The 25,007-nt window shown below is 33.1% G+C and overlaps 3 protein-coding genes across 3 annotated transcripts; all 3 read left to right on the forward strand.

The window, feature by feature from the left end:
- The first annotated feature begins 475 nt into the window (after positions 1-475).
- LOC105772531 (uncharacterized) lies at positions 476-6,354 on the forward strand. Its single transcript, XM_012593836.2, has 12 exons — positions 476-709; positions 816-943; positions 1,032-1,094; positions 1,313-1,434; positions 1,827-1,942; positions 2,040-2,847; positions 3,217-3,948; positions 4,368-4,589; positions 4,671-4,766; positions 4,859-5,053; positions 5,220-5,333; positions 5,924-6,354. Exons 1-12 carry the CDS (start codon positions 612-614, stop codon positions 6,182-6,184), a joined length of 2,955 nt encoding a protein of 984 aa, XP_012449290.1. The 5' UTR covers positions 476-611; the 3' UTR covers positions 6,185-6,354.
- Positions 6,355-12,366: 6,012 nt separating this feature from the next.
- On the forward strand, positions 12,367-18,388 carry LOC105772532 (protein tesmin/TSO1-like CXC 6). Its single transcript, XM_012593838.2, has 9 exons — positions 12,367-12,509; positions 12,610-12,976; positions 13,406-13,513; positions 14,067-14,244; positions 14,567-14,926; positions 15,366-15,469; positions 15,577-15,674; positions 17,182-17,601; positions 17,842-18,388. The coding sequence occupies exons 2-9, from the start codon at positions 12,615-12,617 to the stop codon at positions 18,108-18,110; spliced, it is 1,899 nt and encodes a 632-aa protein (XP_012449292.1). The 5' UTR covers positions 12,367-12,509; positions 12,610-12,614; the 3' UTR covers positions 18,111-18,388.
- Positions 18,389-20,584: 2,196 nt separating this feature from the next.
- On the forward strand, positions 20,585-24,724 carry LOC105772536 (uncharacterized). The gene is made up of 13 exons (XM_012593844.2): positions 20,585-20,844; positions 20,932-21,008; positions 21,094-21,174; positions 21,441-21,569; positions 21,645-21,731; positions 21,959-22,012; positions 22,291-22,381; positions 22,475-22,545; positions 22,626-22,695; positions 23,087-23,139; positions 23,589-23,682; positions 23,788-23,882; positions 24,481-24,724. Exons 1-13 carry the CDS (start codon positions 20,757-20,759, stop codon positions 24,565-24,567), a joined length of 1,077 nt encoding a protein of 358 aa, XP_012449298.1. The 5' UTR covers positions 20,585-20,756; the 3' UTR covers positions 24,568-24,724.
- Positions 24,725-25,007: the final 283 nt, after the last annotated feature.

Below are 25,007 nucleotides of genomic sequence, written 5' to 3' on the forward strand. Positions count from 1 at the left end.
AAAAAAAGATTAAGTACCAAATTAGGAAAAAAAGCCAAGTTCAGGTACCAAATTGGGCCCTCAAAAAGTTTAAGTACCAACTTAGAAAAAGTGTCAAGTTTATGTACCAAATTAAGAAAAAGTGTCAACTTCAGGTATCAAATGTTATATTAAGCTTTGTTTTTAAAAGTTCTATTGAATTTTTTAAATATTTTTTAAAATTTTTATGAATTAAACATGGACCATCACATTAATTGTCATTTTGGTACCATTAAAATTTTAATAATCTTCACATTAAAAATTAATATTATTTCTTACTGGATGAAAAAATAACACAAATAGCACATTAAAAAAAATGTCCATCAGCTACCAAATTATATATGAAGTCAAAATTTAATAAAGTAAAATAGAAGATTAAATTATCAATTTTTGTAAAATAGAGGGGTTAAAAGAAAAGGAATTAAACCTTATAAAAAAAAGCCGGCTATATGTAACTACAACGGAAGTAGAGAAGCCATAGTTAGACCTTGCAAACTCCTCCCCCTTTCGACTTTCTCAGATCTGTTTCTCTTTCACTCTCTAGAGAGACGGATACAGCTTTTTTTTTTCTTCAATCCTCATAGCAATTAGCTATGGCGATTAGGTCTTTTTTTCTCTTTATTTTATTCTTCTCCTCTTCTCTAAGTCCGGTCTTTTCTCTTTATGAAGATCAAGTAGGTCTCATGGATTGGTAAGTTCTAATTCAAACTTTACTTCGTTGAATTCGATTCAAATTTAGCTTGGATTCCTTATATTTATATCTAATTTTTGTTTTTAATTAAATTGTTTAATCTTAGGCATCAACAATACATCGGCAAAGTGAAGCAAGCAGTGTTCTCCTCTCAAAGAGCTGGTCGAAAACGAGTTGTAGTTTCCACCGAAGAGAATGTTATTGCTTCACTTGATCTCCGCCACGGCGAGATTTGTAAGTCAAATCCGATTCGATTACTGATGGTTGAAGTTTATTTTGCTTATAATTCTTTTTGGCATGATGGTTTGTTTGTTTTATGTAGTTTGGAGACATTTGCTTGGGGCTGATGATGTTATCGATGGAATTGATATCGGTCTTGGCAAATGTAAGTGTTTGCATATCCATATTTCGTTCAGAGAAGAATCTTAAGTGGCCTTTTTTTATTTGAATTTGTTTTTATTGTTATCTTATTTGTATTTATCGTTTGGTTCATTTTTCAACTTGTTTTTAAGTGTTGGTTTCTGTTTCTGGATTCACCGAGGAAAGGTCTGACTTCAGTGCTTGTTTAGCTGATTAAGTTTTGAATAAATTTCGTTCTTGCAGATGTCATTACCCTTTCATCGGGAGGAAGTATTCTAAGATCATGGAACCTTCCTGATGGGCAGATGGTGTGGGAATCTTCACTTCAGGGTCCAAAGCACTCAAAATCATTCTTATTAGTGCCGGTTAGTACTAGAATTTTCTTTAGTCAGATTCTTCTAGTTAACATCTATTTTGTTACTATTCTTCGACAGTCTGTTTTTAGTGGAATATGGCCGCTGAAATTTTGCACCAAGCCATTCTATATTAGATTCTCCTTCATACAATCAAGATTATTCTTGCTGAATTTTCATCTAAAAGATTCTTAATTGTCTTTACAATATCCAATAGAACGAGGCTAGTTTATGTACAGAACGATGCTTTGTTGAACATTTCTTGTGGTTGTAACTTTTATTGTCCATTAGAACTTGACGTCCTGCCATTTTTCCGCCCTTTGTTTAATTTGTTGATTGAAATTATATTATTCATTCTATGATCCTAAAAACCTATGAGGATTGACTGTGTTTATACTGTGCAGACAAACTTGAAATTTGATAAGGATAATGTACTCGTCGTTTTTAGCAATGGCCGTCTCCATGCTATATCTTGTATAGATGGTGAGGTTCTTTGGAAGAAGGATTTTGAAGCAGAAAGGTTAGTTCAATTTGAAAGTATTATATTTCAACTAATTCCCCTTCCCCTTTGTAAACAATGGTATTATTAATGTATTGCGTTGCCATGCTACTTGCAGCTTTGAGGTTCAGCAGGTAATTCAGCCTCCCGGCAGTGATTTGATATATGTTGTAGGATTTGCTGCTTCATACCAGTTTGAGATGTACCAAATCAATGCTAAGAATGGAGAGTTGTTGAAGCATGAAAGTGCATCCTTTTCTAGTGGGTTTTCGGGAGAAGTTTCACTAGTTTCCACTGAGACAGTTGTGGCTCTTGATTCCACAGGGTCAATTTTGCTAACAATAAGTTTTCAAGATGGAAAAATTAGTTCTCAACAGACACCCATTTCAAATCTTGTCGAGGAGTCTTTAGGACCGGCAGTAATAATACCTTCATCAGTCTCAGGAATATTTGCAATTAAGACAGATGCAGTTACTGTATTTATTAGAGTGATAGGTGAAGGCAAGTTAGAAGTCGTGGAAAAAACGACTCATGAAATAGCTGTTAGTGATGCTCTCTCAATCTCCGAGGATCAAGAAGCATTTGCATTGATTCAGCATGCAAGCAGTGAGATTCATCTCACAGTGAAACTTGCACATGATTGGGATGGTAATTTGCTTAAAGAAAGCGTTAAGATGGATCGGCAACGAGGGCTTGTCCACAAGGTTTTCATAAATAATTATATCCGAACTGATAGGTCTTATGGATTTCGGGTGTTGATTGTGATGGAAGATCATTCATTGTTGTTATTACAACAAGGTGAGATTGTCTGGAGCAGGGAAGATGGTCTGGCATCAATAATTGATGTAACAACTTCAGAACTTCCCGTGGAAAGGAATGGTGTATCTGTTGCAAAAGTGGAGCACAACCTCTTTGAATGGCTTAAGGTATGGCTATGAACATTTTAAGATTTAGACTATTATTTTGTTCTCATTGAAACACATTTGTTTATATTTTAACTGATGATTAATTATTGGTTATGTTTTGGATACATGTTGAATTATCATATGCATGAAGTCGTAATGTGGTTCTAAAATTAGAAAGACTATGGAGATATATATATATCTGAGCATACATTTTTTTTGGTATTCATCTGAGCATTTGCTAAATGGTTTTTCACTATTTGGATAAGATGTTTAGTTTTAGAAATAAGAACTTCCAACCATCAAAGCTTCTATAACTTTATCCACTATTTGAAAATGGACTTGAAGATGCATTTTGATGATATGGTTTCTAAATGTGCTCCTTTTCTTAAGGGACATATGTTGAAGCTGAAGGGAACACTAATGCTTGCAAGCCCTGAGGATATGGCAGCCATACAAAGTATGAGACTAAAAAGTTCTGAAAAGAGCAAAATGACCCGAGACCACAATGGCTTCCGGAAGTTGCTCATAGTACTAACAAGGGCAGGGAAACTTTTTGCGTTGCATACTGGAGATGGACGCATTGTCTGGTCTCACTTGCTACGGTCTCTACACAAATCAGAGGCGTGTCAATCTCCAATAGGATTAAACTTGTATCAGTGGCAGGTTCCTCATCATCATGCTATGGATGAAAATCCATCTGTGCTTGTAGTTAGCAGGTGTGGTCCAAGTTCAGATGCACCAGGTGTACTTTCTTTTGTTGACACTTACACGGGAAAGGAGCTTAGTTCTTTAAGTCTCGATCATGCTGTTGTACAAGTTATTCCACTTCCATATACAGATTCAACAGAACAGCGACTGCATCTGCTGATCAATGCTGATAAACATGCACATCTATACCCTAAAACTTCTGAGGCTCTTAGCATCTTCAAACGTGAATTTTTGAACATATACTGGTATTCAGTGGAGGATCAAAATGGCATCATCAAGGGGCATGCTTTGAAGTGCAAGTGCACTGGCGAAGTGGCTGATGAATTCTGCTTTGACACAAGGGATTTATGGTCAGTTGTATTCCCCTCGGAATCAGAAAAGATTGTTGCAACTGTCACTAGAAAATTGAATGAGGTAAAGCATTTCTCCCTCCCCCATGTTTTTTCCCAATGACTTCTGTTTTTTTTTTTTTTTGTCAACCTGCATGGTGATCTTACAAGTTTTCAGGACTCAGTCGCACTGTATAGCATTATCACATGTAATGACTGCTCTCTTAAGTTTTTGGTTTTGCACTTCTCAACTGAAGACTTTTTGACCATTGCATGACTTGCTACTTCATTCTCCTTTTGCTATTGACTTCTTAAAACAAATTGTGTATGAGTTTGTTGTGCTTTAATGCAATTGCTAGTGGATGTTTTGGAAGATAGGTAAATTTGGTTAATTGACTTAATTCCTAATTGCATCCATTCTTTTGTATTTTGAATGTTTATTGGTGCATTGTTGGGAATGCTACATGCATAAAACATACTGAAATGATTTCTTGAGTTTTCCAGGTGGTACATACTCAAGCGAAGGTTGTAGCAGACCAGGATGTCATGTATAAATATATATCAAGGAATCTACTTTTCGTGGCAACTGTTGCACCCAAAGGCAGTGGTGAAATTGGATCTGTTACACCGGAAGAATCATGGTTGGTTGCATATCTTATTGACACTGTAACAGGTCGTATATTGCACCGGGTTACTCATCATGGTTTGCAGGGCCCTGTTCATGCTGTAAGATACTTATTCTCTCATATTGGTGTCATAAAATGCTATGAAAGGGATGCAATTGAAAAGGCTTTTTGTTTCTTATAGGTTTTTAGTGAGAACTGGGTTGTCTACCACTACTTCAATCTTAGAGCGCACAGATATGAGATGTCCGTCATTGAAATTTATGACCAGTCTCGGGCTGTAAGTGGTGGAACTTGAATTCTTTATGCTGAGTTGCTTGTATCTTTACTTCAATTAAACTAATCTTTTTCCAACTAAAATACCATCCACAGGACAACAAAGACGTTTGGAAGCTTGTTCTTGGAAAGCACAACCTTACTTCACCAATTTCTTTATTTTCTCGACCTGAGGTCATAACAAAATCACAGTCCTACTTTTTTACTCATTCTTTGAAAGCTATAGCTGTGACATCTACAGCAAAGGGTATAACTTCCAAGCAGCTTCTCCTTGGTACAATTGGTGATCAGGTAAATTAAAATTTCCCAGAAGAACTAAATCATGGAGTTATCTGTACCGCTTCATTACGAGTTACTCGTGTTTTCTTTTAAGGAGTTAAATTTTATTGTCTTTACTATGAATGTTAGAGTTGAACGATACTTCTGCCTGCATCATGATTGTAATCCTGTTTTACAGGTTTTGGCACTTGATAAGCGTTTCCTAGATCCTCGTCGAACAGTTAATCCTACACAAGCAGAAAAGGAAGAAGGCATTATACCACTAACAGATTCATTACCCATCATTCCTCAGGTTAGTTTCCTCCCTGACCGTGCATTTTTTATTTAATATATATTTGTATATACACACTCGCAAATACATTGAGAAATGCCGTCTTGAGAGGCACGGTTAGTATGCATGCAACCAAGCAAAACTGAAAACAAAAAAATTGGGAAGATGGAATATCAGAGGAGGAGAAAAGTAGAGGAAAAGAAATTCTATTGGCGCGCTTGGTATGAAATATGAAAAAATGGAAAGAAAAAGTAATTTACTAATTTTCTTTCCATACATTGCTTGGTAAAGTTGAAAAATGAGGGGAAAGAAAATGAAAAATTCAAAAAATTGTCATCTTTTCTCTCATTAAAAATAAATAAGTCACTTCACTCAATGAAGCAGAGGATAAGTGATTGGGTAAAAACAAAAGGATACAGTCATGATCATATTATGATCAAGTAGCATAAGTGATGGATGTCCATGAATTGTGTATTATAAGAGTGCCACCTATGACCATTTTATGAATGGAGTTAGAAGTTAAAACATAAGCATATATTATTTTATAACTCTTTTTCCCTCGCTCTCTGTAAGTATAGAATAAGTGATGGCTGTTCATGAATTGTTTCCAGTCCTACGTTACACATGCGCTTAGAGTGGAAGGTCTTCGAGGTATAATAACAGTGCCAGCCAAGCTGGAATCGACAACCCTCGTCTTTGCACATGGAGTTGACCTCTTTTTCACGCAGCTTGCACCTTCAAGGACATATGATTCACTCACGGAAGATTTTAGTTATGCCTTGCTACTCATTACAATCGTGGCACTTGTAGCAGCCATCTTCGTAACGTGGAGGTTGTCCGAGAGGAAAGAACTGCAAGAGAAATGGAGGTAAAGTAAGTTTCTGCTCAATACATTTGTGTATTAACACATTTGCTTAGATGACACACACCCTTAATTATTTATTTGAATTAGATTAGAAGGGGTCTCCTTCTGACTTGTAGTTCTTCCAAGTTTTGTAGCATTCCATCTTTAATGTCTATTTTCATTGCTATGTTTTAACAATTTAGTTTCTTATGATTAAAATTCTCTCTTTGATTTTTGTTGGGTTAAAATTTTGGGGTGGGGGCAAAGCTAAAAGTTGGATTAGTCATTTTTGGGAGGGACAAGAACTGAAATTTTCTTTTAAATAAAAGGGCTAAAAGGGATTAATTTGGATTATTAAAATTTAGGATGAGCTAAAAGTGGGAATTGGACTAGTTAATCAAGAGAGCTGAGGCATTCGGCTTTGCCTGTTATTATCACATGCATTGACAGTGGTATGTTTTAATTTCAAAAACGGGATTAAATAATTATCATATATCTTTAAGATATATATATATATATATATATATATATATATATAAAGTAAAGGGGTAAATGTGTTTAAATAAAATGAGAGTATTTTAAAAATATGACATGACTATAATTAAATTCAGTAACTTAATTTAAATCAAGATTATAAAAGAGTAAGTAGAAAACATTAGAATTTGCAAATATTTACATTGCCATGGAGGCATTCGAAGTTCAAGCCTCCTGCTTCCGTTTCGCTGCACCTTCTATATCAGAAACACTGTAAAATCAGACGTGCCAAACCAGTTTTGGCACACTATGAAGAGTACGAGTTTGAAGAAACATTGTTTTGTGATAGGCAGTTTCTATTCTGCCTTTGCGAGTCAGAGCACTTTTTCTTCTCTATTTCTCTGTGACAATTGATGGCAGAAAATTGGACTCTATTCAGTGGCCTCTCTCCACATTGAGGAAAAGGTTTAAAGCCAGTTCCAGTTGGCTCATATTGTACTGGTTCTTATCCATATTACACAGAAAATCAATAGACTTATCACCTCTTACAATTTTGCCAATTCTTCCATTTTTAGCATGAGGTTTTGGTTTTTGAATGGTCTCATCTCTTCATATCCATATACTTGATAGAAATACTGGTTGTCCATGGATTACATCATCATACATCAAGAAATATATAGGGAATAAAACCTAAGCAATGATCTGAATTTCTGTTTATCAATTGCTATTTATATAGCTCTCAGTTAAGCTGAACTCTCGAGTAACTGATACCAACAACCTATTAGTTATCTTTACCAGAATTTACCAAACTCTTGGCATTTTAGCACGTGATTCATATAGGCTAATGTTCTGCTTCTTCCTTTTACTTTCTTGAATTTTATTCCTTCTAGTATTCGCCATACTTTCTTCTACTTCCTTTTGCTTCTTTTATGCTGTAAAAAAAATACTGACTTCTTCTTTTATCATTCATCATACATTCTTCATTCTATCATTCACTTACTTTTCTATTCTTCTTTTGTATTTTTTTTTATTGCAATCTAGGCTGTTAGGCTACTTCGATTTCAACAAATGTGAACAAAGCTCGTTTGAGCTTGCAAAAGAAAAAAGGAGAATTTCCGGAAGCAAGGCTGTTAAGCTACTTGCTTTCCGTAGATTCATATACTAAGCTCGCTAGAGCTTACATGATGAAAAAAAAATCTGGTACAACAAGCTAGGCTGTTAAGCTTTAACTCACTTCCAATTGTTGTTCAACATGGCTTCAGCAATGAAACTTGGGTCTCTATCGATTAACTTTGTAAGAAAATCGGTTTCAAGATTCCTTCCTCGACTTCCATGACTGTTGGAGGAGAAGGCAAATTTATAGTCATCACCACATGGTACTTTGAAAACATCATAAGCTTGTTGGATTACAATCCTCAATCATGGACATATATATGATATAATATATAATAGATACAAAATTAAGTAACCAATTATGTTATAAGTGTCATAGGTATTAAAATGTCATAGAAATAATATGTAGACACCATAAGTTGTATTTATAATTTGTTAAGGGGTCAAATTATAAATTCCCAAAATTGATTTAATAATTCGTTATTTAAAAAGGGGTAATGGTCCCCAAGAAATAGTATATATGTCGTATTTCTTTTTCATCCCATCAGAGAGTTATACTAAGAGAAAATTTATTTTCTGGGAATATCAAAACCTTTTGGGCAATCTCCAACAATGGATTCAGGTATGCTTCCGCATATGGTATTGTTTTTAATGATCTCACATGATAGATCCTGATTTGTTAAGTTTTATATTAAATCTTGTTTTTCGATTCTAACAAAGCTGCCATATTACGTGAAGCATTGGATCACTTGGTGGAGAGTGTAAGTCATGGTGTAATGCCTCTCACCTGTCTCAATGGTCAGTACGAACGACAGGCGCTAACGAGACATTTTCAGAGCAAAATCAATATTTTATTTAAGAAAATACATAATAAAATATTTTTATAAAATCATAGAAAATGGATCAACTAAATTATTAAGTTTCAAAATCTTGTTAAAATCATTTAAGATTAATTTTTGGGTGTTTATAAGTGCCTAGGACCAAATTCGGCACTGAAGATCCCTTTTTGCTCTAATCAGGCAAGTGACCCCAAAAAGTAGAGGGGGTGTGGTACTAAGGGCCACAGGTACCAAACCCCAATCCTGATATTGTTCAGGCATTCTGCTAATTGATGTGCAGTACCCCAAACTCCCATTTTTAACCCCAAACTTCACTATGTTACAAACCAAGCCTTAATAACTTAAAAAAAATTATATTTTAATAGTCCAAAACAACTTTTGAAGCACCTTCAAATTAGATTTTTATAAAACATATTCACAAAATAATTATATAACATCTTTGTTTATGAAATATAATTAAAATGAACCAAAATACGTCAAAACATTCAAGATGTTAATTTAGCTTATTAAATTTATATAAAACCATTCAACAACCAAATTAAAGCATGGAAATCTAATCATGCATGCCTTCAATTCAAAGTTATAATAATTGGCTGAAGGCACCCAAAATAAACAAAATATAATTAATCTTTAGTACCATTACAACTTACAGCGATATGAAACAAAGATATATGCAACTTAAAATGACTTCTTTAGTACATGTCACTAGGCATCAATTGCAATAAAATGTTTCATATTCTTCAAGGATGACAATAGCGTATGCTTGTGATCCTCAAAAAGCACCAATTTTTAGTTCAAAAGACCTACACATAAAAATAATAGTGCGTTAAGCATAAAGCTTACTAAGATAATATAGAAATACTTTGTATACTTACCTTTAGAATTGTGGTTCAGACTAAGGGTCTGTTTGATTGACGGAATTGATTTTCCGGAAAATCATTTCTAACTTTTCCAGCGTTTGATTGGAGGAAAACATTCTCCATTTGGAAAATGAACTCCAAAACAAAGGAAAATGGGTTACATTTTAGGGAAAATGTCTTACCCTTTCAATTTCCGTAAGACATTTTCCGTGCTCTCCTCTCTATCGCCTCCTTCATTCCTTCCTTCATTTACGGTAAAAAGTTGCTTCTGTTTATCGATTTTCCAGTAACTTGTTTTTTTAATTATTCAATATTTATTTTTTTAACACAATTACAAATAATTTATTTGATATTAATTTTTTTCAATTTATAACGATTAATATTGTAGCTTAATAATTGAGTATTATTATAAATAAATATTGCAATATATGTAAAAATAATTTAAAATATAAAAAATATTAATATATATTAATATATGTAAAACAACTTTTCCGAAAAATATTTTCAAAAATCATAAGCGTGAGAAAATATTTTACAGATTCAATCAAACACCGAAAATATTTTCCAAGAAATCATTTTACGAAAAGTAAAATATTTTCCAAAATCATTTTACGGAAAATATTTTCTTGGCAATCAAAGCAGACCCTAAATATAAGGTTTAATAAAACATTTAGAAGTAGTGTAAATGGAAACTACATAATAATTTAGAAAAATAGGGAGCAATTTATTTCCACAAGAAACACATAAATATTTGCATCAAATAGATCAAGTAACCTCTTTTATCATGTCAAGTCAAGTTATTCTCAAAATTAAAATTTGTTAACTTTAGCGCTTAGCATGCTTAGAAAAATAAAGAAGGGTTATTAGGGATAAATTGTCTAGAATTACAATAGGAGCGCTGAAGGGTTGGTGCCCGAAGACCAGATCAGGATCGCACCGTGCTAGGAACAAGAGCACCAAAGTGCAAGTAACAGAAGTACCAAAGTACAAATCAAGAGTCCCCCATTGGTATGCCAATCATATCTTAACTATTTACTTGAGTTACTAGCGCAAATAAATGAGTTTAACTTAGCAGCATTTAATAAAAGTTATAAATAGATGAAATATTCTTTAAAAAACTAATTACTCAGTTGTTGTTACTCTCAACTAAATCCCAATTTGATTGTGAGATTACTTCAAAACTTACCTTTTTTTTCTTTTTAAGAAAAAAATTATTTCTAGGGTATTTATTTTTAGAAAGGAAAAAATTTATTTCTAAGGTATTTATATTTTCTTCATTTTGATAAATTATTTAAAAGGTATTTATATGTTTTTACATTTTGATAAATATCTTTTAGATAAGAAAAATGTTATATAGAGGGTATTTATATTATTTTCACATTTTGATAAATTATTTAAAGAGTATTTTTTACATTTTGATAAATTTAGGAATATTTATGTCATAGTGAAAAGGAAAATCATGAGATTTGAATCAAAGTTATTATAGTTTTCACTCTTTCAACGTTATATTTTGTATTATATTAACTTTTATAACATAAATTTTCAACTTTTATCATAATTTAGTATATATTCTTTTGGTGTTTTTCATGTTCAAAATTCATGGTTGTGTCTCTCAATAATGTCATTTTAATATTTAAATTTGTATTCTCCTTTAAAAGTGCAATGTATTTTACCATTGCACCTAACTATTGTTGGTAAAAATAAAATTATGCATATGATGATAATCTAGTATATATTAATTAGTTCAACTTAATATTTAATAATTATACATTTATTTAGGTTAATAATTGCAAGTACTAATAGCTTTATTTAGGTTGATAAAAATCTAAACCTAATAAACACTAATATAAATTTGTTTAATATAAAATTTTAATTTTGTTTCTTTAAATTTTGGTTTTGGATAATAAAATATTGGTTTGAACCCTAAACAATAACATCATGATATAATCAAACGTTTTTTTTATGGTTTTAGAATAAAAATTATGAATATTTTATTATTAATTAAATGTCTATCAAAATTAAGATAAGTTTGATTTACTTTATAACCCTAATATTTATCGAAGTATAATTTAATTTCGTTTATACTTCTTATATCTATAAAATAGACTTTAAAAAAATCGTAAATATAGTAAATTATGTTTTGCTCTCTTCTCTGGCAGGTAAATTTTGAACATTTCTTATAGTATCTGAAAATTTTCTAAACTTTTATTTAAAATGAGTATTCACATTTTAACTGTTGACTTAGTTTTTAGAAGGCATGCCCAATCTGCTCATAAAATGAAAATTTTCTAAATTATGTTTTTAGGGTGAGTTTAAGTAATATATTGGTTGCTTTAGTATCTAATATATTCCTGATTTTTTAAAATACTATATTTTCTGGACTTACATAAAATTAATTTTACTTTCGTTTTAATACTAAATTTTAATTATTTATAGGTTAAAATATGTCCCATATCTCCTTTGATTTTGTATTTTAATTCTATCTTTTTTATTTTTTTAAAAATTTAATCTCTTTATTTTTTTAAAATTCCGTCGAATTTGGAATTTTTATAAATTTTAATTCATCTGAGGGTCCCCCATAAATCGGTCAAGGCGACAGCGTTTGCTTCTGCAGGCTTTTAGAAGAATATCTTCCGTCCATTTTAGATCACAAACGAATCCTGGCCGTACGCGTGTGGAAAAAAAAAACAAGAATTCAATCGCTTTCGGACTCCATTAGCGCCAAATTCCACTCCCTTTTACTTTTCCAGAAAAAGCCCTAAACATATCGTAATCCAACGGCTATTATTCGACCCTGACTCTTCTCCCAAATCTCATCAGTCCATAGAAAATTTTTAATTTCACCCGTTGATTAAGTCTGAAACAAATCTAACCGTCCATTATTTTAAAAAATTCAAATTGAAAGATTTTGATTTTGAGGCAGTGAGAGTGAAAAGTGGGACTGAAGGAAAAAAAAAATAGCTTACAGTTCCGTACAAAAGCTCTAGCTATGGCGGCTTAGCTCCCTCAAGTTCTCCAAAATCTTTCCTTTTGACTTTAGTTTTTTTGGTTAACGGAATTTTGAAGGGTAAAATCAAAAGAAAATTCATAGCTCTACGATTTTTTTTCTTTTGAATTTCGATTTAATTCAGTGTCAGTTTATTTATTTATAATTTTTTTATATGAAGTTTGAATGATTGGGCAAGGAGAAACGGTTTCGGATTTCACACCGAAGAAATTGGCGAGGCAATTAGATTTCACGGCGGGGTGTCGCGCGTCGGGAAATGCGACGTTACCTGATCATCCGATGCAATTGCAGTCGCAGCCTCAACCGCAATGGCAATCGCAAACGCCTTTGCCGACAAAGCCTCAGCAGCAACCGCAGGAACTGCAATTGCGGTTGTGTTTACAGCCGCAAACTGTGCAATCGCCTCAGTCCCCGCCGGTGCCACTAGTTCAAATACGGCCGCCGCCTCCTCCGTCACAGCCAGTTACCGTCATGCAACGGGTGCCTCATCCGGTTCAGAAGCTTCCGCCGCAAACATATCAATTGAGGTAGCTTTTTCATGGAAACTTCTGGTTTCCTCTAGATTATTAATGTCTTTTCTATATTTGTTAGAAAATAATTATCACGTTTTTATACCATAAAAATTTACTTAGTTTGAAAATAAGCGTATTTATGTTGATCCTTAAGCAGATTCATTTCTTCTTCGTGGCATATATATATATGTGTGTGTGTGTGTACGTATGTATATTCTACTTTTAGAATCCAATTATTTGTTCTTGTCTTATAAATAAGCAACAACTTAACTTCTAATATCAATGTGATTTCTTTGGCTCTTTGGCCTTTTCTGTTCAAAGAGACCTCTTTGGAATATTTTTGACACTATTGATAGTAGAACGGTGAGAACATTGTGTATAACTAGAAATATGCTTGTTGCATGATGTTGTTTTTAACTCTTTGTGATATAAACGTTTGTCCAGCAAGCAAGAGTCCCCAAGGTCCAGGCCAAGAGTGCATGCTGATGCAAAAGATGGGACTCCAAAGAAACAAAAGCAGTGCAATTGCAAGAATTCTCGGTGCTTGAAGTTGTAAGTTCATTAACACATTTAAATTATATCTCATCTTTCTAGTTAGATGCTCGATCAATAAGTCATAAGTATAAAGTGCTACATGATGTTTGTGATGTTAATCTTTTGTGGAACTAAGCAAAATGCCTAACTTTTACTATTTTTAGGAAGCATTGTCCAAACAAGAGTGATTTTTCAAATTGCATCTTGCTTTTGCTTACTCCATTTTCTTGCTCTGTCTGTGGTAGATGATCTGTAATTCTTAGTGTATATATATTCTCTTTGAGGAAAAATTTTTAGTTGAATCTCTAATCTTTTCCTCTTAACTAGTGGTTTGCTTGTGGAAATGTGACACAATCTTCATTAGATAACAATTAACTAACACCAAGTTGGTTTATATGGCTTATCGTTCACCAAGTATTTAGGATCTATTATCAATTGAATTTTCTTATTTAATTTGGACCAATATTTGTAAGTATGTTTGAACTTGTTGCTAAAAGGTTGTGGTCTGTCATCTTTATCTTGCATTTATTTATTGGGTACCATTTAGCATTTTGTTTTTGATTATTGTTAGGTACTGTGAGTGCTTTTCTTCTGGGTTTTATTGTAACGGTTGCAATTGCTTAAATTGCCATAACAATGTGGAGAATGAGGCAGCAAGGCAAGAAGCAGTTGGAACAACCTTAGAACGCAATCCAAATGCATTTAGACCGAAGATTGCCAGCAGTCCACACAGACCTCAGGATACTAGGGTATATTATCTGGCATCTTCAAACTGCTTTGTTATGAATGTTGCTAACTGATGGTGATGAGAATTCCCTTTCGTATTTCCTTCTTTTGAGGTTCTAATTTGAAGAATAATGTTAAGCTGAGTCTATTACTATTACTATTACTATTACTATTACTATTACTATTATTTTGGTTTTATACTTTTTATGTGAAGTTTGGCATTGTGTTATTGCATCAGTGGCAATGGCATATGCAAGGTTCAATATATTTGTTTATATAGAAAACAAGTGAAAACTTGGTTTTGCCAAGTGTTAAAAGTTTCTTATTGTCTGGAAACAACTTTAGGATGATGCACATGATGTCCAATTGGTCGGAAAGCACAATAAAGGATGTCACTGTAAGAAATCCAGTTGTCTCAAGAAGTATTGTGAGTGCTTCCAAGCTAATATTCTATGCTCTGAGAATTGCAAGTGCATGGACTGCAAGAACTTTGAAGGAAGTGAAGAAAGAAGAGCTCTTGTTCATGGAGATCATAACTCCATGGCTTACATGCAACAGGCGAATGCAGCCATTAGCGGTGCTGTTGGTTCATCGGGCTTTGGGATTCCTGTAACATCTAAGAAGAGAAAAAGTGAAGAAATCATATTTGGTCTAGCAGTGAAAGATCAATCAGTTCACAAGATTGTTCAGCAGCAGCAGCAGCAGGTAATTCCTTGAATTGTGATTATATGCAAGAATCATCTTGGTTGATCAATGGCACTGATTTGGCTTGTGCAATCTTGGGAGAAATTTTTTTCTTTTTTATCCTATCTATGTTATGTGATCATCTTATAGCTACCTTTACCATCTGGCATCAATGATTTTTGTATTAGTGATGGTATCCAAATGAGACATAATTCATAGGTGGATTTTGTGGCTCTCTCATCAAGTAATAGGAATAATCTACTCTGTATGGTACCTTCACAATTTGATGCCAAGGATGGCTTTAGTATGCGAATAGAGAACACTTAAATTTTGTCTTAGCCGCTGATGAGAGTCTAATTATTACAGAATGCAGCCAAAAGAATGGCATTTCTGTTTACTCTCTTCTTTCAAGGGAAAAATGGATACTAATATAACAATATATCTATCTAATTCCAACCAGGAAAACCATCTAAGAGATCTTTTGGCCACATGTTCTCCATTATCTACTCCACTTTCTGGCACTGCTAATAAAGAATCATTGGGATCTTCAAAATTCACGTACAGGTAGTAAGTGTGTGTATTTTTATTCTGCTTGTAATTAACAGAAACATCCATTTCTGTTTCATTTTCCCCTTTTAGGAGCTAATTAGTGTGATTTTGCATTATTGAAGATCTCCATTGGCGAACATCCTCCAACCACAGTACGTGAAGGAGTTGTGCTCTGTTTTGGTGTTAGTTTCATCAGAAGCTAGAAGGGCACTTGCTGCAGGTGATAATTGTTACTCATAAATACCAAAGTTCCTGTTTCTTTTCATTGCAGAATTAATTGCTACTATTTTAGCTGATAATATGGCTGAGATTGCCACAATGAAAGAATGTGTTTTATGTACTATCAATCTATTAACTCATTTCCAAATTTTATTCTTGTCTCAAAGCATCTTCCTGCAATCTGCTTCTTCTCAATACAGTTTCCCTTCTTAGCGGTGAATGATAGAGCTTTGTCATCTGTAAAATTAGAGGGACGATGGTAAAGTAGCTGGCTTTTTTATATTTACATTTTAGATGTTATGTTTGAAAACTACAACTATGGGCATAGACGACACTGATAAGCTTTTTATTAGGAAAGTAATGACTGTGCAGTGTGCATTGTGTAAGCCAAGAGGATTTGCTTTCTTGTAATACTGTTAAATGATAGATTGGTGTTCTAAATAAAAAAAGAAGATAGATTGGTGTTGATCAAGTACCAAAGGTAGGAATGGCAATAGAGAGTCTGGATTTGGATATTTGACTTGCTTTTTGCGAATTTGGATATTGTGGATTCGGATAATCTAATTACGATCTTCAGTAGATGCCAACATTAACTATAGTCATTAGCCGTATCTGATTTGCTTTTGCAGATAACAGATTTAGATTCGTATATCCATTATCTGAATATGCTTTACATTTTTCAGATAAAAGATTCAGATATTTAGTGGATTTGGATATCTGGTGGATAACTTTTAAAATTGGGTTTGGATTCAGATAGTAGTGCTCAGGTTTATTGTGGATAATAAATGAATTTGGATCTTAAAGTAGATTTGTGGGTCTGGATTTCAATATTACAAAAATTGCAGCTATTTGACCCGTTGTCATCCTTAACCGAAGCTATGAAGTCAGAAGTCTATAGTTTTTTGGAAGTCATCACAGTGACTGGAAGAGCCCTCCTTTTTGGAAAGAAATTGGAAAAATATTTCTGATACTTGTATAGCATAGGGGGGCATAATAAGAAATATTGCAAAAAGAGTGAAACAATCAATTAAAAACTCAACCAAAAAATGTGTTAATATTATATAGATGGGGACCATTGATGGATATGGTGAGAAGAACAACAATAATCTTTGAGAAGTCCACTAGATTTCCTTTGGTTACACTTCAAAATTATATCTATGACAAATTATTGTGCTCTAGACTTTGAAAGGCTTGATGGTTGATGAATTGATTGTTATAGACTCTTTTATCTGTTACTCTTTTTGCAAAGAAAATTTGCTTCATATAGATTCCCTACGAATGTCATCTTATTTGTGGTACCTGTTCCATAGATTCAGCAAAAGAGGAAAAAGGGTTGGTTTGAACTCTGTGTCTTACTAATTATATTGGTCCCTCCATGATCTATGGATCTTTATAACCTTGGGCTTATGCGGTTAATTTTTTTTTATCAAGTTCATAATTTAATACATTTTGTTACTTTTGTTGAAAATGCCATATAGCAGTACTAATGTGAAAGTTACAATCTCCAGAGAGAAGTGGCAAAAAGGATCAACAAGCTAAGGGAGGCTCTATCGAAACTACGGTTTCATCTAATCAGATGCATGAAATGAGTCAGAATGGTAATGGTGTTCTAAGTAGTGCTACTGACGATTGTGAGAGTGAGAACCATGGAGATGCAAATAAAAGTGGTGACTGTGGAGCAAATGAGGACAGTGTGCAAAACGGAAAGCCTTTGTCTCCTAGAACACGTGCGTTGATGTGTGATGAAGAAGATACAATGTTTATGGCAGTTGGGTCACCTGATTTATTGACAGATCGTTCTCAAAATATTACTCAGAAATCATTAAATGGGCACGAATGCACAGAGGTTTATGCAGAGCAGGAAAGTCTTGTTTTGACAGTGTTTCGTGATTTTCTCAATCAACTTATTACTCGTGGGAGCATAAAAGGTAAGCTAGTTGTTTTCACAAATCTAGACTCCAAAATTTAAACTCCAATAAGTTTTGGATAACAAATAAAGGGCAAACTCCAACCGGTGTTCCTTCTCGAAAAATTTCCTAATGGTTAAGTTGCTGCCTCATGTTGAAGATTTTAGTTTATTGTTGTGACCTAGGTTTTGGATTCTCATTTTAAGTCTTAATTGCAAAATTTTTAATTAATGTTCTTAAATGATGATTTGTCCTCTGTAGAAACAAGGTGCTTTCCATCGCCCCTAAGTGAAAAACGTAGTGAGCAAGAACCTGCAGAGAACGGTGCCATAAAATCTGGAAATCAAGCAGTTGGACAGAAGCAACCTTATCCTAATGGAATTGTGAAATCTCCGAACCCGGCACCTGCCGAAATAAGTCAGACACTCTCTGCAGCCTCTTCTGTTTTGAATACAGATCTTCCTTTAAAACATGAATCGCCCATAGGGAAAGAGGACAGAAAAAACGTAGGGATTGAAGGCTCGAATTAGCTTAGTAAGAGAGTTCTCTCACTGTCAGCCCGCATTCTTTCTTATGTTTCATTATCTCGCAGCCTTTTAATTCTTGGATCTGATATTGGGGCCAATTGTTTGAGGCATTAACACCATTATAGCTAGACACGGAGTCCCTTACCCACCTTCAAACATTAGGAACAAGTAAATTTATTATTTTTGGGCTTTTTTGTTAGGAAGAGGGTAATGAAATTTCAGTTACTCCTTAAGTTGTACTATATTTGATTAATAATATTTGTTCTATCAGTTGCACAATGCATGCGATCCCCACATGATTAATCTAGTGTTTACCCTTTTTACTGTTATACACTATATATGGATAATTATTCAGTAGACAAGGTGAAAATTTTTAACTCCACCAATGGGTTGGATTTTGTCACAACAAAATCTGGCGGTAACAAATTTCTTTTTACCCACACTAGTCACGGAACTTGTAAAGCTTGGTCTCTAAATTTGAATTTTGTTAAGGTGTAATGATGTTGCACTTTAAAATTATGTTATGTTTTTACTTTAAAATTTTATATAAAATCTAAAAAATGAAAAAGGAGTACAAAGAAATTATAAAAGTATTTTTTAAAATTAGGTAATGATGTGGTTTAATTTCTGATTATTATATTATTGTATCTTGATAAAATCTAAATTAAAGGATCAAATTAAAAAAATTATCAAGTTTTAAGATTAATATGAACAAAATAATTACAAATAAAAGGAAAAAAAATTATCAAGTTCCTATTGTTGATGCCGGTGGATTCCTCTGACAATTTCCTAAACGATAGATAACAAAAATGGAGCTACCTTTCACTTTCGTCCCTCGTTATCACCTTTGAATCAAACAAAATTTTCCTTCGATTTTTATGGTTATTTTACTTAATTTCCCTTTCCTTTTACCCCCAAAACAGTGTTGACTAACCAACCCTGTTTATTTATTTTTTCATTGACATCTTACCGACCAACCATATTAGAACTTAAAAAATCTTGTGTTTATCTCAATGGACTCACGCAAGTATTTTTAGATATTTTAAAATACAATATTTAATTATTTTGAAATAGAAAGGTTTAATTGTGGTTAATCTTTGTATTAAATTTGAGATTGAATTTTTTTAAATATGTTATAATCTAGTTTCTATTTTTATAAAATTATTAGTACATTCAAATTAGTAACACTATTTATTGTGTTAAATTGAGGATGTGATTTAAAAAAAAAAAGGCCTTAATCGTTAACTTGTGTAATTGTTTAAAATATGTTCTCAGAGATTGCCCGATTGTGAAAGATATCTGGAAATTGATCATACTAAAAGCAAGATGGTCTCAGTTTTGCTCCGGCAACTTGCTTGAGTAGATTAGGACAAATTTAGGAATTCATGGACAACTGACAAGGTATGGAGTCCCTTGGTCAATGTTCTTTGGGATTTTAATATGGCGATTATGGAAAAATAGAAATTTATTTGTCTTCCAAGGGCTCCCATGGAGTTCTACGGAAGTTATTAAAGCCTCAATAAGTTGAACAAAACAGTTTAATGGAGATAGTAATAGGAAATCATTTAGGAGTAATACTTTAGATTATCTTACGAGAATGTTGATTTTTGTAAAAGTATTTTAGGAATTTTCTTTTCACCAAAATTTTGTTTTCACGTGATCTTAATTATTACCATGTAGCAATTTACCTCATCTCTTTAATGATAAAAATTATTAGTATTATAAAGTAAAGTCGCATTAAAATAAAGAGAGTATATTATAAATTTTAGCTTAAAAAATACTAAATCAACGTATTCATTTATTTATTGTTAAGAAAAGGAGCAAGGAGTGATCAAAATCCAATATCTACAAATATTTTGAAAAGAATTCTTATTTTTCCTTGATAGTTTGTAAGGTTTTTATTATTTATAGATTTTTTTATCTTTACAATATTAAAGAGGGAAAAAATGATAAGATTTGAGTTCGTATAATGTTAAACGAAAATCCTAATCATTGCTTGGTGAATTAAATAATTTTAACCATAAATATTCAAGGATACAATGGATTAAATAAGTAATTTTTCAAAAAATTAAGAAATATGTGGTGTAAATTGTATTGATAAGTTTCTTTATTAAATTGATTTTGGGATTTTCTCTAGAAATATGTAATTTTCATATAATATACAAAAAAAAATACAATGAGGCATTTAGGGGTTGGTAGGGCTTTACCTCCTTAAAATTAAAAATTAGTAAAGATCAAACTTATATTTTAACCCTTTTAAAAATAATAAAAATTTGATGTAATTTAAAACAAATTTCTGCTTCATCCCGTGGCTGCTTTGTAGTTTCTACTGCGTACAAACAAAAATTAACAAAGAAAGGTTGCTTCCTTCTCACGTACCACTTTGTCCACTACCAATTTTCCTGTCCGTACCCTTTTTTTTTCAATATTCTAGCACCCATCACTAATTTAAAAAGAAAAAACAAAATGGTTTCTGTTTCCTCTTCCTACGTTCTTCGGCAGCCTACAACTATAACTCGACACCTATTATCATCTACGAGACACGTGTGCTGTTTTCCACACGTGCCACCCCGCCTACCCACTCCCTTTAAGTACCAATTTCAAATCGTAAATTTATCCATCGCCGGCTCCAGAGTGACAGAAACCGAAATGGAAGTTAACGGCGGCGCAGTCTCCGATCCCGAAACTATCCGTTCTCAGTTCCTTCAACTACTCCGTACCAGACGAAATGCTCAACGTAATACATAAATATATTTCCATTTTGTTTCTCTGTTTATGTTATAATTACGTTGATGTGAATTCCTACTGCCTTTTTTATTCTCAGTTCCTTTGACTGTGGAACCTGCGAAACCTGTGGTTAAGCCTTTGTTCCAAGACGTTACCCCGCCAACCTTCAGTGAGGTAAATTTCTCCCTGCAAAATGATATTGTATAAATGACCAGTTACTAAACGAAGTTTAACTTATATTCAATTGTAAATTTACCAGGCAATGGAATCTTGTCCAAAGGCTAACATTGGAAACCTTAAGGAACTGCTCAAAGAGGAAAATCTGTATCTCCATACTGAGGTAAATTAATTATATAGGATTTATAGTTGATGCAATGATAGTATTTAAGTTCGTACTCTTCTAAGTGAATCACAAGAGGCCGTCTATTAGAAAATAATAGTAATCATATTTGTTTTTAATGATTTTTAAAATTACTTGTTAATTTATTGAAGATGTGTCTCGTAATCAGTCACTAATGTGTGTATGAAATTATATGAAGTTAGTAAATCAAATATAAATTCATTATTTTTGAAGAATTAGGGCATATTTATATTGGTCATTTATAGGCTGGAGATCAAGGAAAATTGCCCGTGTTGATTTTAAGTACGAAAGGAAACAATCAAGAAAAGAGGCCTGCTGTTGTTTTTCTGCATAGTACTCATAAGTGCAAAGAGTGGTTACGCCCATTGCTTGAGGTAATCTGAACCAAACCTTTGAATTTGCCGATATCTTCTTATTGTCTATAAATTAAGTTGTGTCTTCTTTTGTAGGCTTATGCTTCACGGGGATATGTAGCCATTGGAGTCGATTCCCGCTATCATGGTGAACGGGCCAGCAGTCTAACTACTTATAGAGATGTATATGAATTTTAACTTTTATCTTCCTTTAATCTGGGTTGTTTTGTTGAACTGTATGCTTTGAGAAAATGAATCTGAAGATTAACATACTGACTTCTCTTTTAGAGTAATTTGTGTGAACTGAAAGTTCTAAGAAACCCTGATTCTTATTTGTACAATTTTGTTTTATACTTTGAGGTAAACCACTTGGAAAATGATCCTAATGTCATTTGGCTGTCTAAATGTAGGCCCTGGTATCATCATGGAAAAATGGGGATACAATGCCATTCATATTTGATACGGTAAGCCATTCAGCATTTGTTTTATCTATATTTCTTATCTGCTTTAGTTAAATTGGAATTTTATGATTGATAGTAGATAAAAAAAATATAATAAAATAGAAAGGAAATTCATGACTTGTCAAGAGTTAAGTGAACTATCAGAGTTCTGCTGTTTAATTTCTATGATAGTCATGGCTTAATGGAGATGGCACTTTAAGCTTTCAATGTGATTTCAGCCCTTAAACTATGTTTGCGTTATTTTTGAGCATTTCTATTCATTAAGGTTTTCCATCTTTTAGGTGTGGGATTTGATAAAACTTGCAGATTATTTAACCGGGAGAGATGACATAGATCCTACTAAGATTGGAATTACTGGCGAATCACTTGGAGGTTTGCTAACTGAATTTGAAGGACTGAAATAAGAAATATTTGCTCACTGTTTCATGTTGAATTTATGTTAATATCATTAGTCTTGACGCGCAGGAATGCATGCATGGTTTGCTGCTTTTGCTGACACCCGCTATGCAGTGGCAGCCCCAATAATTGGTGTTCAGGTAAAACTGAAAATCTATAATTCCTATAAGCATTAATAAATACTTTTAAAATTACTGAACGTCATGTTATATATTTGTAGGGATTTCGATGGGCAATAGATAATGATAAGTGGCAGGCTCGAGTTGACAGTATAAAGGCTGTATTTGAAGGTAACCTGTGCCAAGATTCTTCGAAAAGGGAATTTGATAACTTTTGGTTTTACCGATTTATGTTCATTCTGGGAGGGTTATCTTTTATCCATCTCGAGACTGCATGAAGCCATCTTAACTCTATTTATGACTTAAAAGCAATAGATTTCATGCTAACAAACTTGTAGTTCTACTGGACCTTCTGAAGTACAACACATGGAGAAATGGAAAATTGTTCTTGCAACAATAATAACTTTGTACATAAATGGTTTCATGTAGTAGATTTATACCGGTTCATTGGATTAGGAGTGACACTTTATATCACTTAACTGAAATTGGTTACTTTGGCTTCATTTCAGTGAGAAACTTGGTTTTTGTTTCTCTGACATTCTAATATAAATTTTTTTTGCAGAAGCAAGGACTGATTTAGGCAAGAATGAAATTGATAAAGAAGTGGTGGAGAAGGTCAGTTATGTTTATACCTGCTCATTACTGGCATATTCCAAGTAACTTGCTACTTACCAATTACCACTTCTTTTTTAAAAAATGGAGCATTAACGTTCGTTGATGACTTCAGTTCTATTTCACAGTTGTCAGTATCATTTTAGGATGAGTGAGTTTTATTTTTACTTTGGTATTTAAATGGATATTCTAAAATTTTAGCACATCATTTCATTGTTTAGTCACTTTGTGGAAAAGAAGATAACTCACATGCACACCAAGTTAAAAATGCTTAATCTTTGGGAGAGTTGAAGTTAAACGGAGATACACTTAAATGGCGCATAGGATATAATGATTCAGTTCTGCTAGCAGACTCTGCATTCCGACTCATTTTCATACATTTCAACTTTTACAAGCCGAATTAAGTGTGCTTCTTTTATGCTCACCGTTTGTGGTTCTACTTCTCTGAATAGGTTTGGGATAGGATTGCTCCTGGTCTAGCCTCTCAGTTCGATGCACCTAACACGGTGCCGGCTATTGCACCTCGCCCTTTGTTAATTGTAAATGGTATAATGCTTTATATTTATATTGCACTGTAATTGAATTGTTTTAGAAGTTAACCTGTATGGTTAAAAACTTTTTCTTTTTCTTATGGGCTTTAACAACATATAGGAGCTGAAGATCCCCGTTGCCCTCTTGAAGGCTTAGAAATTCCCAAGACAAGGGCATACGAGGCTTATGGAGAGGCCCATTCAGACAACTTTAAGGTATGGGATTGCTGCTGAATGATTATAAAAATCACCAAAATCTATTTATATGTGTTTTACCGATAAGGTTCAAAAGCTATGATTTCTATGCAAGTAACAAACTTTTGCATGGGAAACCCCTGCAGACATAAAACAGAAAATTAGTAGAAATCTCATTCATTGACATTCACAAGTGTGCTAGTCAAATAGTGCAGGAATTAGATCTGATATATCAACCTAAACACAAACCCGATCCTATCAACCTGAGCTTAAACCCAAACTTGAAATACTCCACCTGAGATGACTATCTGGAAAACTAAGATTCGGACCTAATACAACTCAAACATTCTGATGACTTGATTCGGATTTGACCTGATAAGATCCCAACATAAAATGAAATGACTCAAAAATTTTAAATTTCTTATTGGCTCTCTCCCATCCGATTGAGAAATCTAGAAGAAGTATAAATATTACATGTGCATAAGCATTGGTGCGATATTATCCGTTCAATCATGTTTGGCATATTGTAATGCTTGCTTTATTATTTAATGACGCTTCATCACATGCATTTATCATATATATATGTATGTTTTACGTCCTGACCGGACCGTGTCTGCAGCTTGTGGCTGAACCTGGAATAGGGCATCAAATGACACCATTAATGGTGAAAGAAGCGAGTGATTGGTTTGACCAGTTCCTCAAATAATAATTGTAAGGGCCTCTGTCTGTGTTGTTATTGTTTGTAGATGTAATGTATTTCCTAATATGTATGCTTCATCATGAATGATTTGATGAACTCAGAGATCAAATCTCTTAATGTACTTATAATTCTTAATAGTAAGAAAATAATTCCCTTCTTTTGATGACTTTGTTGTAATTTCTCTATGTTTTCCTCAACTTATAGTTGATAAGTGATTGGAACACTATTATATAATTATTATTTATAGGAAATGTTACAATCTTATTACTATTTTAAGTTATCAAAGCATTAGTACAATATCAATGATGTCTATTTGTTAATTTAATTTAATTAAATCATATTAATATCCGTATTAATCATGTTCTTCTACTAACTTAATTATTATTTTGGACTATTTGTTATATGGATATCCCTTTTCTCGATAAATTGCAGTCTTAATTAACTTT

This window comes from Gossypium raimondii, chromosome 6 (genome assembly GCF_025698545.1).
Source record: "Gossypium raimondii isolate GPD5lz chromosome 6, ASM2569854v1, whole genome shotgun sequence".
NCBI classification, from domain to species: Eukaryota; Viridiplantae; Streptophyta; class Magnoliopsida; order Malvales; family Malvaceae; genus Gossypium; species Gossypium raimondii.